General features: G+C 41.3%; 4 protein-coding genes across 8 annotated transcripts in view; 2 read left to right on the forward strand and 2 right to left on the reverse strand.

Moving 5' to 3' along the window:
• The window catches only part of NFAT (NFAT nuclear factor), a 48,253-nt gene extending 40,644 nt beyond the window's left edge, over positions 1 to 7,609 (forward strand). For 2 of the 5 annotated variants that reach the window (XM_017239122.3, XM_017239121.3), the window contains exons 6-10: positions 22 to 269; positions 329 to 512; positions 5,000 to 5,721; positions 5,782 to 7,009; positions 7,073 to 7,607. In XM_017239122.3, coding sequence (XP_017094611.2) covers positions 22 to 269; positions 329 to 512; positions 5,000 to 5,721; positions 5,782 to 7,009; positions 7,073 to 7,077 — 2,387 coding nt within the window. In that variant the 3' untranslated portion in view covers positions 7,078 to 7,607. Of the gene's footprint in view, positions 1 to 21; positions 270 to 328; positions 513 to 2,520; positions 2,817 to 4,999; positions 5,722 to 5,781; positions 7,010 to 7,072 lie in introns of those variants that run through there. The other 3 variants (XM_017239120.3, XM_017239119.3, XM_070283118.1) reach the window with 3 other exon arrangements.
• Positions 7,610 to 10,590: 2,981 nt separating this feature from the next.
• LOC138927749 (circumsporozoite protein-like) lies at positions 10,591 to 12,088 on the reverse strand. Its single transcript, XM_070282952.1, has 2 exons — positions 11,861 to 12,088; positions 10,591 to 11,806 (listed from the first exon to the last, which is right to left on the reverse strand). The coding sequence occupies exons 1-2, from the start codon at positions 11,912 to 11,914 to the stop codon at positions 10,739 to 10,741; spliced, it is 1,122 nt and encodes a 373-aa protein (XP_070139053.1). The 5' UTR covers positions 11,915 to 12,088; the 3' UTR covers positions 10,591 to 10,738.
• Positions 12,089 to 12,210: 122 nt separating this feature from the next.
• DNAlig4 (DNA ligase 4) lies at positions 12,211 to 15,333 on the reverse strand. The gene is made up of 5 exons (XM_017239207.3): positions 14,927 to 15,333; positions 14,701 to 14,865; positions 13,721 to 14,643; positions 13,205 to 13,660; positions 12,211 to 13,124 (listed from the first exon to the last, which is right to left on the reverse strand). The coding sequence occupies exons 1-5, from the start codon at positions 15,237 to 15,239 to the stop codon at positions 12,213 to 12,215; spliced, it is 2,769 nt and encodes a 922-aa protein (XP_017094696.2). The 5' UTR covers positions 15,240 to 15,333; the 3' UTR covers positions 12,211 to 12,212.
• Positions 15,334 to 15,386: 53 nt separating this feature from the next.
• Positions 15,387 to 16,790, forward strand: LOC108123855 (ribonuclease H2 subunit B). Its single transcript, XM_017239211.3, has 2 exons — positions 15,387 to 15,812; positions 15,881 to 16,790. The coding sequence occupies exons 1-2, from the start codon at positions 15,452 to 15,454 to the stop codon at positions 16,546 to 16,548; spliced, it is 1,029 nt and encodes a 342-aa protein (XP_017094700.2). The 5' UTR covers positions 15,387 to 15,451; the 3' UTR covers positions 16,549 to 16,790.
• Positions 16,791 to 16,854: the final 64 nt, after the last annotated feature.

The following is a 16,854-nucleotide window of genomic DNA, read 5'->3' on the forward strand; positions in this document are numbered from 1 at the left end:
ATTAATAATATTATTTTAAAGCTCAACCACCTGGTGTCCCAGAGATTTGCAAAAAGTCCTTAAACTCCTGTCCCGTCGATGGTGGTCTGGAGCTCTTCATCATTGGCAAGAACTTCCTCAAGGATACGCATGTTGTGTTCCAGGAGACGTACGACAGTGTCAACGGCGATGATCCTGCCACGGAGATAGCAGTTCGTCAGCAACTGATCGGAGGAACAGCTGCCCTGTGGGAGCAGAGTGTCTTGCCGGATAAGGAGTATTTGCATCAGGTAACTACTTTTATAATAATATTATAATTAATATATTAATGATGGAATGTTTTTTGTAGACCCATTTGATATGCACAGTACCGCCGTATTTGCATCAGAACATCCTGAAGCCCGTCCAGGTGCAGGTGTCGATCATATCGAGCGGCAAGAAGAGCGAACCGCACACCTTCACCTACACGCCCAAGGGACAATACACGACGCTGGCGGCGGCCAGTACGTTAAGTAACACAATCCACGCCCAAGGTATCTATTTGTTGACTAAGTGTTCTCATAACTATATTCCAAGACTTGAAAAAAGAAACCAAACAAAAATATTCTATCTACTCCCAGCATGGAGGTTGCTTTAAAGAAACGAAAACGAAATCAAACCAAAGGAAAAATATCGAAATTATTAAACAAAAAAAGAAAAAGTATAAACAGGTAGTCAGTTTTTAGGCAGTTTCTTACAAATAATTATATATTTAGTACCATATCATAATTAGTTTATGTTTTAGCACTACTTTTGCCGCAATAGTCAATTATTTTATTTTTTTTAAATATTTTTTTGTATTCCTTTATTTATTTTTTGCGGTTAGGAAGTTAGAAAATATTTAACTTAGTACAACAAAAATATAATAATAATAATAATAATAATAACAATCAGATCTCTTCATGCGTTATTCAGTTCTTTAACCTCTCCTTAAAAAAAAATGGTATTTTTGTTACCTAAAAAATTTGTTTAAAATTTCTTATTAAATATATATACATATATTTAACAATTAGCAAGTCTGTAGAATGTGGACTAAACGAACAAAGAAAGTTGAACGCAAAAATTCAATGGGAATTCATGATTCGTCATGTTAATATTTTTGGCAAACAGCATGGCCACACTGACAGGCCAATGTGACCTAATGCACTTGCAAGTCAAGCTAGTCATAGTCTAAGATTTTCGTTTCACTTTTTTCGTCATATTTTCTCCCCCAAAAATGTTGGGCTTCATGTCATTATCATATCTATATATATGTATATTCCTGCCTGCCTGCCAATTATTTCTCATATTCCCTCGATAATTCATTATACTGTTGTTTTGCACCGAATAACGCATGAAAAAATCGATGTCTAAAAATAAATCATTAAATAATTAGTACACTAAGTAGGAAATCAACGAAAAAATCCCAATCGGAAAGCGAAAAATAGAAAAAAAAAAATATAAACAAATATATTACTTAATTTATAAGCACAAGAAACCAGAATAATCAATCACAAAAAAATATTCAAATTAAAATTAAATAATTATAAATGATTAAGAGACAAAAAAAAAAGGAAAGTTTCTCCCAAAAAAAAAAAAAAGAAGAAAACTCCCCCGCCCACCCCCAACTCACTCGCTGTCTCACTCTCTATCTCACACTCTATTATATATATCTCTGACCCTTTCTTTTTTTCTCTGCTCAAGAAAAAAAAAATAAAAATTAGAAAAAAAATTAAAAAAAAAAAAAAAAAGATGAGCAGAAAAGTGGAAAGAACTGATCGAAACAACTCTGTGGGATGAATGTATTTTGTATTTGTATTTGATTTGATCCTTTTTTCCATGACGATGATGACGATGATTATGATTATGATGATGATGAAGAATATTATTATATTTTCTCATATAAATAATTGCAAAGAATTGAATTTTTTTGTAGAGAATACTTTCATCGAATTGAATTGAATTTGAGTTGAATTTTTCTAGAATTTCGCGGTTTCCGTGCGAATGTTTGGTTATGTTTGGGTGTGTTTGAGTGCGTGCCTGGGAACATGTTTGAACTTGTTTGCTTGAGTGTGTGTATTTTGGTCGTTTGGAAGTGCAGAGTTTTCTTGATCATGTTTCGACCCCAAAAAATATTCACCCGAAATACCCCTGCCCCCCTTATACAAATAACAGATGAAGGAAGACAAAATATCATAAAAAATACCAAAAATACCGAATATATAAACTCAACAAAATACCAAAGAAGAAAAATAAGCAGCCACACAGCAGAAGCAGCAGAAGATCGTAAGGATTTTATGAAAGAAAGAAAATCCACCAAAAACCACAAAGGCAGTGACCCTCTCTAACCTGTTTTTTTTCGCAAAAAAAAAAGTCAGGAAAAAAAAGATTATCAGGATTAAAAAAAAAACTAACTCTTTACTCCCTTACATAAAAAAAAATAAGACAAAAAAAAACAATCCCCAAAAAATATGCATATATATATTTTTTACTTTATATTCTTCCTCCTTCCCCTTTTCTTAGCAATTTAGGTGCTCAATCTAACTATATAGTCAAATATGTAAACATTTTGAGTGCCATAAAATGCAAGGCCAAAATTTAAAGCAAAATTAAGTCATTAATATAGACACCTGTATCTCTATATATATATATCCAATAAATATATATATATAAATACACAACAACAGCAAAAATATATTAATAGAATTATAGGCGGCAAACGAAGAGCCACCGAGAAAGCTTGCCTGGAAAGCAACGCTGGATTCTAAAAAAAAAAAAAACAGAAATATCGATGATATCGATAATGATCGAAAGAACAATCGTATTAATCGAAGCTATCACAGCAATCGGTCGATAAATACTCACACACCCATACACGTCACACAGACACAAAAAAAAAAAAGAAAAAAATGAAATGATATGGAAATGAGAAAAAAATCAACCAAGCCAGCGATTACAAACACCGGATTAGATGACCGACCGATGACCTGCGACGGAACTCCATCGACTCTTCTACCTTCAACAGCCAACCACACACATCAGCTCATCTTTAGTCTCATCTCTAATGCTCCAAGCTCCAAGGATACTTTTTAGGGTACTGGTTAAACAAAAAAAAAATCCAAAAAACACAAAAACCATCAGACTTTTACCGAAAAAAAAAATGACCAAAAAAATATTACAACCAACGTACAAATTCTTTTTTTGCCATTTCGTAAACCATTTTTCTATATGTCTATTAATTAATTTAAACACGTACTACCCCCCTAAACATACACACCCACACACCTGCACCCACACACACACACACACACATTTATCATAATAATTAACTTTAAGGGAAACCCGATTCATATCACATATATAACCATTTTTACCTTTTAAGCATCTGGATATCCAAAAAGCTAACACCATCAGTGGAATCTCAGTATATAATCAGTTTTGTGTCCTGTCCTGTCAAAGTTTATTCATCGAACTGGAATTAGTTCTGACAATTGAACGATTATTTTCAAGGGGAACTATCGAAATCAGTCATTAGTATCTAATGAATCTTCATTTCTACATCAATGATTGATACAAAATATATATATAAATATATATACTGTCATTGTTCTCCTCTAACTAATCACACAAATCATGTACAGAAGTTCTTCAGTTCTCAACGATGAGAGAGACCCATGGGATAGAAACTGACTAGACTGAAACTAGATATAGAAATATATAGCGGGAACTTGTTCTGAAAGATCCAACAGTGAAGAGGTGGTAGTGATGGGACTCGTCTAGAACGAGTGGAATATTGAAGCATTGCTCGACTTCAGAGCCTCAACATTACGCCTAGAGACCAGACAACAGCTTTTTAGATCAATGCCCACCCGCTTGGGGAAGTACTACTACTAATCCCTATAAAAACCATAAAACTTTTAAATTAAGCATTTAAATTTAAGTTGGAACCTTTAGAAGTAGTTGATAAGCTTAAAGTATAAGATTCATAGCTTGGAGTGTGTTGGTGTGATTGATTTGTTGGTGAATTGTTGAGAGAATTTTAATTTAGTTTCTAGGGAATTTAAAGTGTGAGCTTGCAAGTATGGTTGTTGGTGTTTTTCTTAAATTCTTGTCGAGAATTAGTGCTCTACTTTAAGGCTTTGAATGTTGGAATCAGTGTTGAAATAAGTGTTGGAATGAGTGTTGGAATGTTGATGAAAGGGTGCGTGAAAGGGTTTGGTGCATAATTGTTGAGAGATTGTTGATTTAATTGGGGGATTTGAATAATATAATCTAGTTCTGATTGTTGTTGTAAAATAATGTTTGCAGATTTAAGAGTCTGTCTGATTTATTTGCAAAATATTTTGGCGTTTTCTGCATTTGATTTGAATGGATTCTGCTGTTCCCTTCTGACATGACATCTCTGTTCTTCGCCCTTTTCTTGAACGAATGACCCTGCGAATGGTGTGTTTTTGCGAGAACCAAGCATAAGAACCATCTAGCCTTAAGGTTTACCTCTAAAAAGTAATCATAGACCAACTAGAATTAACTAGAGTCTAAGCGTATTTTAAGAAATAACCGCGGAGATGGCAGATCTGAAGAATTCGAGTGCTTTTCTTTAAAATCTAGCTTAAGTTTGTTTTTAGTTTCTAAGTAGTAGTTTGGCAAATTAAATCAAAATTTAAGAAAAGCATTGGAACTTCAAAAGATCTCTCTCTGCGACCCTATATCTATATCTATATATATATATATAATTTTTTTTTTTTAGACAACCCGGCTTAGGAAACAGACCCACTCTCTCAGATCCCTTATATCTTTATATTTTGTTATTACATCTTATTTTCGATTATGATTTTTTTATTATACGTCCACCCCCACGACCTCGCCCCGCCCCCTTTCTCCAAACAAAAAAACAGGAACGCCCATTTTCTAAAAAAAAAAAAAAACAAAAACCGATCCAACCACCAAAATGTGATTATTAAAAGGCCTTCTCCGTTTTTTTGTTATCTTGTTCCTCTTGTAGATGTGAGCAGTTTCATGGACACCACAGCAGCGCCCAGCGCCAGTGGCTCCAACGGCTCCAGCGGTGTCTCCAGTGGCTGGAATTCCGGATCAGCGTCCGGCAATCCAAACTCATCGGGTGTGGTGGGGGATGCCGTCGAGGCGAAACACGAAATCGATTCCGGAATGATGCCGCCACCGATCACCACCCAAATACCGATGGGCGTCCGTCGCTCCTCCCTGCCCAGTGCCACGCCCATGATCACCGACCAGCAGCTGGTCCATCTGAATGCCGTGGCCGCCAGTGCCGAGGCCCTCAAGACCGAGCTACTGGATGAGAGCAGCTCGCACAGTCCCCTCACCGGGGAATCGACGCCGGACAGTCCCAACGCCGCCCTGCAGTATCATCATCGTTTCGCCCGAAAGACCAGCATGGACACCATCATGTACGACCAGTCCAACAGCCTGCCCGGCTTCCCGGCCGTGGTGGCTCCGGCAACGGCTGCCGCGGTGGCCGCCGCCGTCGACATCGATCCGACTGCTGTGGCTGTTGCCGTGGAACTGGCCGTCAAGAATGAGATTGTGAAGCATGTGGTGCAGCAGCACCAGCAGATGCAGGAACAGATACAGGAGCAGGTCCAGCAGCAGATCCAGGAGCAGGTCCAGCAGATGCAGGAACAAATGCAGGAGCAGCAGCAGCAGCAGCAACAGCCGGCGGTGCAGGTTCAAGTTCAACAGCAGCAGGTGGGTCTTGGGTTTTTAATTTTTTTTTTATTTTTTATTAATTTTTTAAATTTTTTTTAGCAACAACAGCAGGTCCACAAGTTCATCGACGAGCTAACCAAGTCCACGTCCGTGGTGAGCAGCAACGGCACCTCCGAACCGGCTCTCTTCACCACCTCGGCCGTGATCGATCACGCCCTCACGGACATCCTCCAGGCCAAGGTGGGCATCGCACCGCCCAATGTCGTCCTCGAGCGGAGTCTCTCGTTGAGCTCCACCAACTCGTCCAGCTCGTTGAGCGGCACAGAAAGCTCGCCGAACAGTTCACCCCTCACCCAGGACATCATACTCAATTCGGAGCCGGCAGCCGCTCTGGCCGGAGCAGCCGGTCTCGCGCCCGCACCCGTCGATGTATCCGGCGGCCTGTCCACCGACATCATCATGAATCCCGCCGTGTCGCCGTCGACCATACTGTGCTCGGCGAATGGCGCCGCCACCGCTGTAGTGCCCAACATCCTGGCCCCCCACCAGGTCACCATGGCCAACTCGATCCTGAACGACATTGCCATGCAGCCGGAGCCCACCCAGCAGGACGCCGCCGTCGCGGCACTCGCCCTGAGCAACATTATGATGAGCCCGCCAACAGCGGCCACCGGTGTGGGTGTAGTGGACGCCATGCCGCCCACGCCGGCCGTCCTGCAGCCCGAGGTGGCTGCCACCGCGACCTCCACGGCCGTCAGCAACATGATTATCAAGGCGGCGGCCGACTTTATAACAACCCAGGAGCAGGAGCAGCACCATTACCGGGCAGCTGTGGTCCCCCCGTCCGCCGTGGAGAGTGCATCCGGAGATCCGCTGGTGAATCTTCTGCTTAACCACTCGGGCACGCCGGAAACAGCAGCTGCCGCCGCGGCAGCCGTCGCTGTGGAGGCCGCCAACTTCCAGTCGATGAATCATCACGGCCGTCATGTGGCCAGCCATCGGGGTCATCATGTGACTCAGCATCATCATGTGACAGGTCATCATATGCCGGTGGTGCCGCCGACACCGCAAGAATCTCTGATCGTGGCGCTGGCCAGCGAGAATGCGTTGCAGAAATCGGTGGCCACCGCCGCTGTGACCACCAACGGTGCGGTGATGACCCAACAGGCCTCTGCGCCCTCCACGGCGGGCAGCATCCTGCCGGCGGCTGTGGGCGCTGTGGCAGCTGCTGCGGCGGTGGCCGTCCAGCCACCTATTCCCCAGGAGCTGACCACCATGTCGGACCAGGATCTGATCAGTTACATCAATCCGAGCACCTTCGATCAGCGTGAGTTTTTTTTTTAAATATTTTTTATTTATAAAGTCTTAAAAAACTTTCCATTTATTCCAGTTTAAACGGCTTCTGATCAACAAATTAAACTACGTGGACTTGTTCTATATTTTTTTGTGAAATAACAGTAATTGTTACTCCTACACAGGCCTAGTTTTAAGAGAAATATCTTTATTGTAGAAAACCCAAAACCCAAAACCGAAAAACACGGACAAAATTTTCAACAAATGGTTTCACAAAATCGACCAATTTTTTTGACCAGAAAACTAAACAAAAAAAAACAAAACACTAATAGATTGTAGCTTTTGATTACGTTTTAGGTATAAAGTTTATATTAAAATATAATTTTTTTTTTTTGCTATCATTTAAATATTGATTTTTGAAAGAAAAAAGTCATCTTATCTCAAAAGGTTTAAAAAATAAAAACAATGATAACGACTGCCATATACCTAAAAACAAAAAAAAAAAACAAAACAAAAAAAGAAAATCAACTCCCGAAAAAAATGGAAAATTAATGAACAAATCTAACAAAAATTCCCTATTACATTGTAAAATATATATATATATATTTTTTTTTGTTTCAAGTCTGATTTGTAAATTTTTCCTTTTTTCTTTTAAAATAATCTTACCTTTTTGGGATTTAAGTTAAGTTGGAAAATATAATTTCTTTTTTGGTTAAAAAACAAAAACAAATACGAAAAAAACTAATTACGATTATATACAGTTAATAATTTATAAAAAAAAAATAAATAATATATATTATATATGTTTATGTGTAGCTACGAATATATAATGAATATGCGAGGAATTCCAAAAGACTTTTTTGATTTAAAGAGAAATGCAATTTTATGGTTTTTTTTTTATTAAATTTAAATTTAAATTTTAAATAGGAATGGAAGGAATACACATCCAAATACCCCTAAAAACACACCCCACACACAAAATGAAACTGTAACTAATGTTATTATCTATTATATAAAAAATATATATATTACTATTATTATTATGATTATTATTATTATTATTATTATAATTATATATTGTATGTTTAATGTTGATAGTTGTTATGTAATTAGTTTCGTAAGCCAGATATCGGAGAGTTATCCTTTAGATCACCAACCACCATATAGAGTGTATTACAGTGAAACCACAAAAAAGCAGACAAACAAAACCTACAACGAGAATTCGCGATTTAATTGTAGCAGTGTAGCATTAAAAAAAATTCATTTTTTTAAATTTTAAAAGAAATCTGCATTTGAAAGAAAAACAAAAACCCACAAACACACACAAAACACTAATTTATAAACTTAAAAATATGTATGTATGTAAAATGTAATGTACTACCGTATTCTATCGATATAACGAACCACGAATTTCGCCCCACTCCCAAGAATGAATTGAATATTTTTTAAAGAAAAACAAAAACAACTGAAACAAAGAAAGCAACAGGCTGCTACAATTAATAATTATATACCAAGATGTTTTTTTTTTTTTGTGTATTTGTATTTGTATTGATTATTAATTAATTAACGTAAAGCTTGATAAACAATTTGATTGACATACGTAAACTAGATGTTCAACTATGGAGTCGATAAATGTGTTAAACAATCTCAGAGATTGCATATATTCCTCATTAAATGTTACAAAAGTCAATGAATGAACGCGAAAACAAGCGAGATAGCATGAGCCAGAGTGAAAGAGAAAGAGAGTCAGAGAGAGAGAGAGAGAGAGAGAGAGCGCTTAAGAATTGTTAGTGTTAAATGTTATACACATATACAAAAAAAGAAATAATTTATGCTATATATATACATATATATATATATACACCCCCGAAAACACTATATATATCTAACTTTACAAAAAAAAAAATGAATAAAATGAATGTATTTTTGATGTTCTTATTGCCCGAGTGCAGAAAAGCTGAAAAATCACTAAAACCAACCACAAACTAGATCACTTCCTAAACATAACCTCTAAATTCTAGAACCAGAACCCTTTGAGAAGCAAAACCATCCAGCAACAGCCCCTCCTATATCCATCTTACAGACTAAATATTTATCTGCTCGTTATCTCTTTTTATGTGAATAAAAAATGAAATTTTTTTTGCAAAAATAACCTAAATTGTTTATATATTTTTTAGACAATAAAGAGGTACGTTTTTTATATTAAAAACCATAAAAATCATTAAATAATTCCAAAAAGGAGAGCTTGGAAAAATAGAGTTTCTAAAAAAATCGAAACTTGTCATCTTCCCAAAGCTATAACTCTGCTAATACTTGTCTGATCCGAGAATGTTGTACCTTCCCGATCTTGTATTTTCGAGTACTATCACTCCCCATTTAAATCTGGAAAACTTAAATCTGAACCCAATTTTCAAAAATTTCACAAGGGGTAACATCACAAAAATTGCCGAAAATCGACTGGAAATTTTTGAAAAATGTTCAAATGCAGATCAAAAGCCATTAAGTTCCTGATTCCAAAATGGTAATCCTTTTTAAAATCGGTCCAGAAATGACTGAGATATCGGCACTTACAATTTGGAAGTAAGCGCCTTCGAGCGGCGGCCATCATGGTTGCCGGCCGCCATTTTAGAATTCCCAACCGGTTCAAGCAGGGGAAAAGTATAAATAGAGCGTCGCTGCCGCAAAAACAACTTTTCAAAAACATAGTATCTCAGCCATTTCTGAACCGATTTCGACGAGCAATGTCTTAAACGATTCAGGGGAACCTAACTAAGCGATTGATGCCAAAAAATTTCGAAAAATCATCTCACAAATTTTTGGACAAAAATCTTGAAATTTTTTTTCATAGATCGCTTAGTTTCGATCGTCCGAGTCGTTTAAGACCAATTTCATGCAAATCGGTTGAGAAATGGCTAAGATATTGTGTATTTTGAAAAGCGATTTCCGGGCAGCGACGCTGTATTTATACTTGTCCCCTGCTTGAACCGGTTGGGAATTCTAAAATGGCCGGCGGCAAGGTTGCGCGCGAGGGCGCCAAATTCAAAATGAAAGTGTTTGTAACTCGCTTGTTTCTCAACAGATTTTAATGGGGGATGTTTTAAACTGTTTGGAAAAGGTATTTATAGCAGTAGGGAATAAAAAACTATAATACTATAATAAAAAAACAATAAACATACAATATTTAAAGTTTGTTTCTTGAAATTTTTACAAGCACTTTTCCTCTACATTTTATGAGTTTAAATCATAAAATTTCAATAAATCCCTTTAATCCTTTGTTTTAATTTCCGACTTGGGTTTTGGCGCCTGCGTGATTAAGATCCTCTGGAGGCCAAAATGGGGCAACTATTTGTGTGCCTGTGGGTGGTGTCGAAAAACACATTACCACCCACGTTTCTGCCTCCTGTGACGTCACGGTGAAAGATTTCGGCTACTTTCTAATGATTTCTGTTCGCCTGGTAATCCAAAACAGAGAACAGGCGAAAATTGGTCGACATTTGGTTGCACCACACATTTGAAAATCTTAAAATTATTTACAATAATATCTTAAAATAATAAGACATTCTTTTAAATATTAAAATTAAAATAATTAATAAGTTAAAAAACTATCTTGCTATCTTTGTTGTAACATAACTAATTCTTTTTTAAATTTTATTTAACATGATATTTTTTTTAAATTTAATTTAGACGGTTTGGCTTAAGTTCCCAAGGCCCTTTTTTTTTTTGGTCCAACAAACTAATAGATATTCTTTGAAACTATTCCGTTTTAGAGACGAATTCCGAAACGCTTCTTGTTCTTGTTCACATTAGGTGATGCATCCGTCACGGCGCGGCTACGACGTCTGCCACGAATCCTGCCAACGCGTCCAACCGCGGCCTGTTCCTCCCTTGGGTTGTGTGGGCGGCGTACAACGTTCTCTTCGTACTCGTAGAGATATTCGGACATTTCGTCGTCCGAGTTATTACTGGAGTCTGGATAGTCTGGATATCGGCTATAAGGTCTGCGTTCATGGGTCGCGTTCTCGTCGCCAGAGCCATCGTTTACGGTGACCTGATCATAGTTTCTGGGCGCGTTGCGCTCTCGGGCGGGGTGGTTACTGTTGCAGTCACCAAAGCGGATGCCTGTGGTTCTTTGGCCGCGGTTGATGCTTGTGGTTGACCCGGAGTAGCTACCTTCCCAGACTCCGTCGTCATCGCTTTCGTAAATTATTTCCTCAATGCTTTGGTTTACATTTCCTACTCCAGCATCACCGTGGCTGGTTTCTGGTGCCTCCACTTCATTGATGCCTTCTCCTGTGGCTTGAATCGCATCATTGGCTTCTCCGACTGCACGGTCATTAACTACGTCGCCTCCTGCATTGCCTTCACCAGCATCGCCTTCCTTAGGGCCTCCAACAGTGCCCTTAGGGCCTTCTCCAACATTGCCTAGACCTATTACAGCATCGCCTACTTGTAGGCTTTCTGCAGCATCGCCTTTCTGAAGACCTTCAGCATTGCCTCCCTTTAGGCCTTCACCAGCATTGTCTCGCTTAAGATCTAATCCAGCATTGACTGCCTTAGATCCTTCTCCAGAATCGCCTTTTTGTAGACTTCCTCCGGCATCGCCTACCTTCATGCCTTCTTCAGCACAGTTCTCCTTAAGATTACCACCAGCATCGCCTCCCTTAGCTCTTTCTCCAGCATCGCCTACCTTAAGGCCTTCGTCAGCACTGTTCTCCTTAAGAGCTCCTCCAGCATCGCTTCCATTACGGCCTCCTACCAATACTCCTACAATAGCTCCTCCAGTCTGAGCAGCATCGCCTTGCCCTACCCCTGAAGGGGCAGTCGAGTATGGCTAACAAAAACCAAATATTTTAGCAAAATGCAAATAATTATCTCGAGTACTCACCAAATCTGATGACAGCGCAGAAGCTACCTCATTTTCGTCCATAATCTTCGCCATTGTAATGTTACTTTACTTACTTTTATTTTAAACTAGTTTTCGGGTTTTATTTCTGAATATTTTTTGACTTGCCTGAGATAGCAAGGTAAACCGAAAAAAAATATACTTCGGAATTCGCAGCAACTCCGACTGAGGAGTTGTTAACACGAACACGGTTGAATAAAACTGAACTCAGATCCGAGCACAGCTTAGCTCCCCGACTGACAGTTCCAGCAAAATTTCTACCAGGCTACTTGGTTACAAAAAATTTATCACAAATTTAAGAAAAACGAACTCGTAACAAAAAAATTCAACAAAACTATGTAAGGCACTGCATAGGCAGCAGGATACCCTCGCTATTGCACTGATGTATCCAGGACGAGTTAAGTACCTTCTCGGCTGTTAGCTTGGGATGCTCACTTAACCACCTCTGGTAGCTTTCATCGTCTATTCCGGAGCTGACAAAGCCCACATTCAACTTTTCGTTCAAACCATCCACCACATGTCCTCCGTTCTGCAGGAACAGAATCCTTCCCAAGTCATCGCCTTCGGGATGATAGAACTCGGCGTATAGATGTCGAAACATGTTCAGATTGCTCTTGGAGCTCTCTCCCATTAGTTGATCCTCCAGAGCTTCCACTTCCCGCAGCGTAATACTATCCAGTGTCTGTGGATCTAAGATCATGTCCTCCAGCAGTTCCTGCAGGTCGCTGACATCCGTGATGTCCTTGTTGTAACTATCGCCGTACTGATCGAAGCACTCGGCCAGCTCCTCCCGCAACGGCTCGGTGGCTGCCATCAGATCCTTGGGTCGCAGCTCAAGCTCCTGCTTTTTGGTGACACGCAGCAGCCATTCCATACGCACAATATCACAGAGTCGTGGCTCCTGCAGGATCATACGCTTCACCAGAAACGTCTCATCGCCGGCTATGCAGAAGCATTTCGGATCGTTGGGCAGAGGATTCTCCACAATAGTGCCACCATTCTGGACAGCCAGCTCTTGGAGTTGGCTCTTCGAGTGCCGGCCGGCTGAGCCACTCAGGATGCAGAAGCTCAGGCCTTCAAAGAGCCGGGACGTGCTCTTGTCGGGATCCAAACGACAGCGTTTCTCGTACACCGCCAGACCCAGGCGACGTCTTTCCGCCGGCGTCGTACGCTGGTGTTTCCGTTTGGTGGTGACATCCTCGAGGCGTAGCTGGCGTTTGTTTAGTTTCTTGATGGCTGCCGGGCCCTGGAAATCAATGGTTTCTCTTTATGTTTTCAACAAAAATATAAGCAATGGGCCCTCATGGGTTTATCCCTCAAACATACCTCGCAAAGCTCATTAAATTCCTGGAGTGTCATGCATTCGTTCCACGACTTGTCGTCCCTCTTCATTTCGGTTCGCGGGAAATGCAGAGACTTGCGCGTAAAAAATGCACCATTTGGCGCCAAATCGGCAGCCTTCACCTGCAGAATGATCGAATTTTGTGGCTCAATCCAAAGATCCGGGCAGCCGGCACGATCGTTGTTCTTGTAGTGATACCACAGCGGTGGTGGTTCCTTTGTAACGTCATGCCAATGTGGTTTCAGCGTGTGATTCAGGACAACGCGCTGCTGGGTGTTGTTCGCAACACAGCCAATGCTGAACACCTCGTGCCGATGGGAGCTGCCGGAAGGAGCCGGTTGCAGGACACCCAGGAGAAATGACTCCACAAAAGTCCTTTTATGATTGTAGAAGGCGCCAATAATGAGGACATCAAACTCCGTTATAAGACCTTTGATATACTAGTGAGAGAGTAAATGGATAAGACATTTTGTTCTATTACTTTCCAGGATTAAACTCACATCGGCCTTGTCCTTAAACCAACCACCTCCGATTCGCACACCTGGCTGGTAAGTGGAGTTCTGCTTTTTCAGGACTATGCCTTCGGCTTTGTTGTCCAGTGCCTGCTGAAAGAGATCGTTGAACTGCTCCACAGAGCTGAGCTTCTGGGCGCGCATCAACTGCAGCACTCCCGGCTGCTCCACAATCATTTTCTGCAGCCTGTACGACCTCTGGATGTACGTGTGGTCCAGCATACTCTGACCGTTGAAGAACAGCAGATCGTAGACCACAAAACAGGGCTGCCAGCTGCGCTCCGGCTTCAGATTCTTGACGTCCGTGTTCTCGCCCTTCTCCCGATACCGTTTCTGAATCGTATCCCACACCATCATCTCGCCATCCAGGATAATCGATTGCAGGCTCAGCGGCAGGAGACCCCTTAGCTTTGGGGTCAAAGTTCCACTATCGTAGCTTGCTCCGAAATTCCGGGTATAGTCCACACCGTTCCGGGAGATGTACATAAAGCGACCCTTGTCGATGTGCAACTGAAAGCGTTCGCCGTCCATTTTGGTCTCCATATAGAGGACATCCGACTGCATCAGCTCCTGGATGTCGCCGGGGAACCGTTCACACAGCATGGGTCGGATTTGGTGAAACGGACGAATGACTGCATTGAGATTTAGGGTCGCCACGTCCGGCTTTTTGTCAACGGCCGATGTGGACGAGGTACTAGCCTCCAGGCTGGGCGACTCCACAGCCAAAAGATTGCACACATGCCCGAGATCGGAGCAACGCAAATAGATCTCCTGAGCCTTGGGATGGAGTATGCCAAAGATGCGCTGCTCGCCAATGCCCAGGCCCAGACTTTTCAGCAGCAAACGGATCAGCCATTTTTGCTCCTCCGGCGAGGCCTGTTCGGTGAATCTGATCAACTCCTGTTGCTTAACTGGGGATTATAGTTAGGATAGGATTACTTCTAATTTATCTGATACTGCTTACCAACCTGTTATATCCTCATTGGCTATGGTATCCAGCATTTGGTGTATGTGACTCAATCGCAGATCACTGGGTGGATTAAAGCACCGTGGCTTGAGCACGGCGTAGACCACATCCCCATAGTCCCGATACATGTTTCCACTTCTGTGCTGCAACATGTGGGCGTCTCGTGCTATAATTTGTCACATTGCCATAATGTATGTTTTTTTATGTTAAAATCCATTCCAACTCACAATCGCTGGCCAGTTGAAGTACCCGAATGTAAAGCCTTCCCAGGGTCGTGATCTGCAATCCATAGTTGTCTCTCTGCGTGTCTGCACTGGGCAGGAGCAGACGCAGCACCGAATAGAAGCTGCTCTCTCCTGTTTCTCCTTGCTCGTCCGTTAGTCCCGTTTCCCGGCGAAAGGATTCGCGATGGCGGCAAAACGACTCGTAGTAACTTTTCAGCACATCCTCCTTGTTGACTACCTTCTTGGTGGTCTTGAGCTTTTCTAAAAGATCGCAAATGTCCCGGAACTTGATGGTCCTGGCAATGTCCTGGCTCATTTTGCTATAAAATCGGCAATTCTTAAGCCAAACACAATTTCATCAGAACGTTGTTTTGATTTTTGGTGTTGCCAGTGTGCAAAAATATATCGGAATGAGGTAGTGCTAAAAATATCGTAAATAAAAGAGATCGAAAAATGCTCATCCCTAAGAAAAGCGGGAAAACATTTTTGGTTTTGGTTTAGTTTACATTTGTTATTGAAGCCACAACAATGAGCAAGAAAGCAACGCGAGGCAGCAAACCCAAGCCGGATCTGGATGCCGAGGCGCCCGGGAAGAAACCAACAGCAACGGCTCTCAAGAAAGTTCTGTTTGTGGCCGAGAAAGCGCTGCCCCAGGATAAGGATGAACAAAAACTGCGATTCGAGCGCTTCTTTCATCCAGGCCAGAATAAGGAGGCACTCTTCATGACTCATGACAATGGACAGATTATGGAACTGCTGGAGTATGCGGAGCCCAGGCGAAGCTGGCTGGTGAACAGCGAAGTGTGCTCCAATGGAAAAATCTACATTACGGTGCCGGTGGATCCCACGCTGCTTGCCGTTCATCATCTACGGAAGCACTGCGGCCAAAGTGGGTTTTGGTTTGCTTTAATTCATATATTTGTATCTTATTTTTAACATTTTTTGTCCTACTAACAGGAGCAATGTCGCTGGACAACATTGCAGTGGACGAGCCGAGCACCAGTCGCCTGCTGAACGAGATAATCAACCCAGATTGCCTCAAATGTGTGGCGGATGTGAAGAAGTCGGGAGACCTAAGCTTCTACAAGTTCAACCAAGAACGCACTCTTGCCTGGCTGGCTCTGAAAACGCGCCAGGTGGTTGCAGTTCTCAAGGAGAAGAATATCCACTGCGGCCACAGCGCCCAGTCACAGAATTTTGTGCGAAGCGAGAAGCTGGCAGCTGAAACTGCGAGCACCAACGAAATGGACTACACTCGCATGGCCTGCGACATAGTAGGACGTTACCTGGACTCGGATTTGCATGAGAAACTAACCAGCTATCTGCACATTACCAGCGAGATTCAGGCCATTGTCGAGGAGAAGGCGGCGTCGCAAAAGCGCAAATCAAAGGCCGGCCAAGAGGGCGGCGGGGAGTCCAAGAAAATCAAACTAAACGACAATGATGCTTCGGCGAAATTAAAGAGCAGCGGTCTGGTGGACAGCGATACGGATCAAAATACCAGCATCACATCACCCACGGCAGCGCCGCCACTCAAGGAGCGCTCGATGACCGCCAAGGAGAAGGCTCTGGCCAAGGGAGCGAAGGGCACTAAGAGCATTGCCTCTTTCTTCAAAGTGAAGTAGTTATTTAAGCTCTAAAGTTATTGGTTTAATGCCAGCATTTTAAGTAAGTTTTAAAATCGTTTAAATTAAGCTTAAATTTTTTTAACCTTTTAGTTTCTATTTTTAAATTAATCTTATATTTTCATCATAATTTATAATGGGGAAATTTATTGCATAAATTACTTACAAAATTTAAGTCGAAAAGTTTCCTAACTAGAAAATATATACAATTACTGAGCTCTATAAAGATTTTTTTTAAATTACTCTTAATGGAACTTTTAACATTTAAATTTAGCGCCAAATGAGCGCATGCGCTCTCTTTCGTTA

Source organism: Drosophila bipectinata, chromosome XR (assembly GCF_030179905.1).
Source record: "Drosophila bipectinata strain 14024-0381.07 chromosome XR, DbipHiC1v2, whole genome shotgun sequence".
NCBI classification, from domain to species: Eukaryota; Metazoa; Arthropoda; class Insecta; order Diptera; family Drosophilidae; genus Drosophila; species Drosophila bipectinata.

Coding starts and splice junctions, on each gene's coding strand:
- LOC138927749 (XM_070282952.1), bottom strand. CDS start 11,914: ATGGCGAAGATTATGGACGAAAATGAGGTAGCTTCTGCGCTGTCATCA. Junction 11,807..11,860: donor CTGCGCTGTCATCAGATTTG/GTGAGTACTCGA, acceptor GGTTTTTGTTAG/CCATACTCGACTGCCCCTTC.
- LOC108123855 (XM_017239211.3), top strand. CDS start 15,452: ATGAGCAAGAAAGCAACGCGAGGCAGCAAACCCAAGCCGGATCTGGAT. Junction 15,813..15,880: donor ACGGAAGCACTGCGGCCAAA/GTGGGTTTTGGT, acceptor TCCTACTAACAG/GAGCAATGTCGCTGGACAAC.
- DNAlig4 (XM_017239207.3), bottom strand. CDS start 15,239: ATGAGCCAGGACATTGCCAGGACCATCAAGTTCCGGGACATTTGCGAT. Junction 14,866..14,926: donor ACTTCAACTGGCCAGCGATT/GTGAGTTGGAAT, acceptor GACAAATTATAG/CACGAGACGCCCACATGTTG. Junction 13,125..13,204: donor AATTTAATGAGCTTTGCGAG/GTATGTTTGAGG, acceptor ATTGATTTCCAG/GGCCCGGCAGCCATCAAGAA.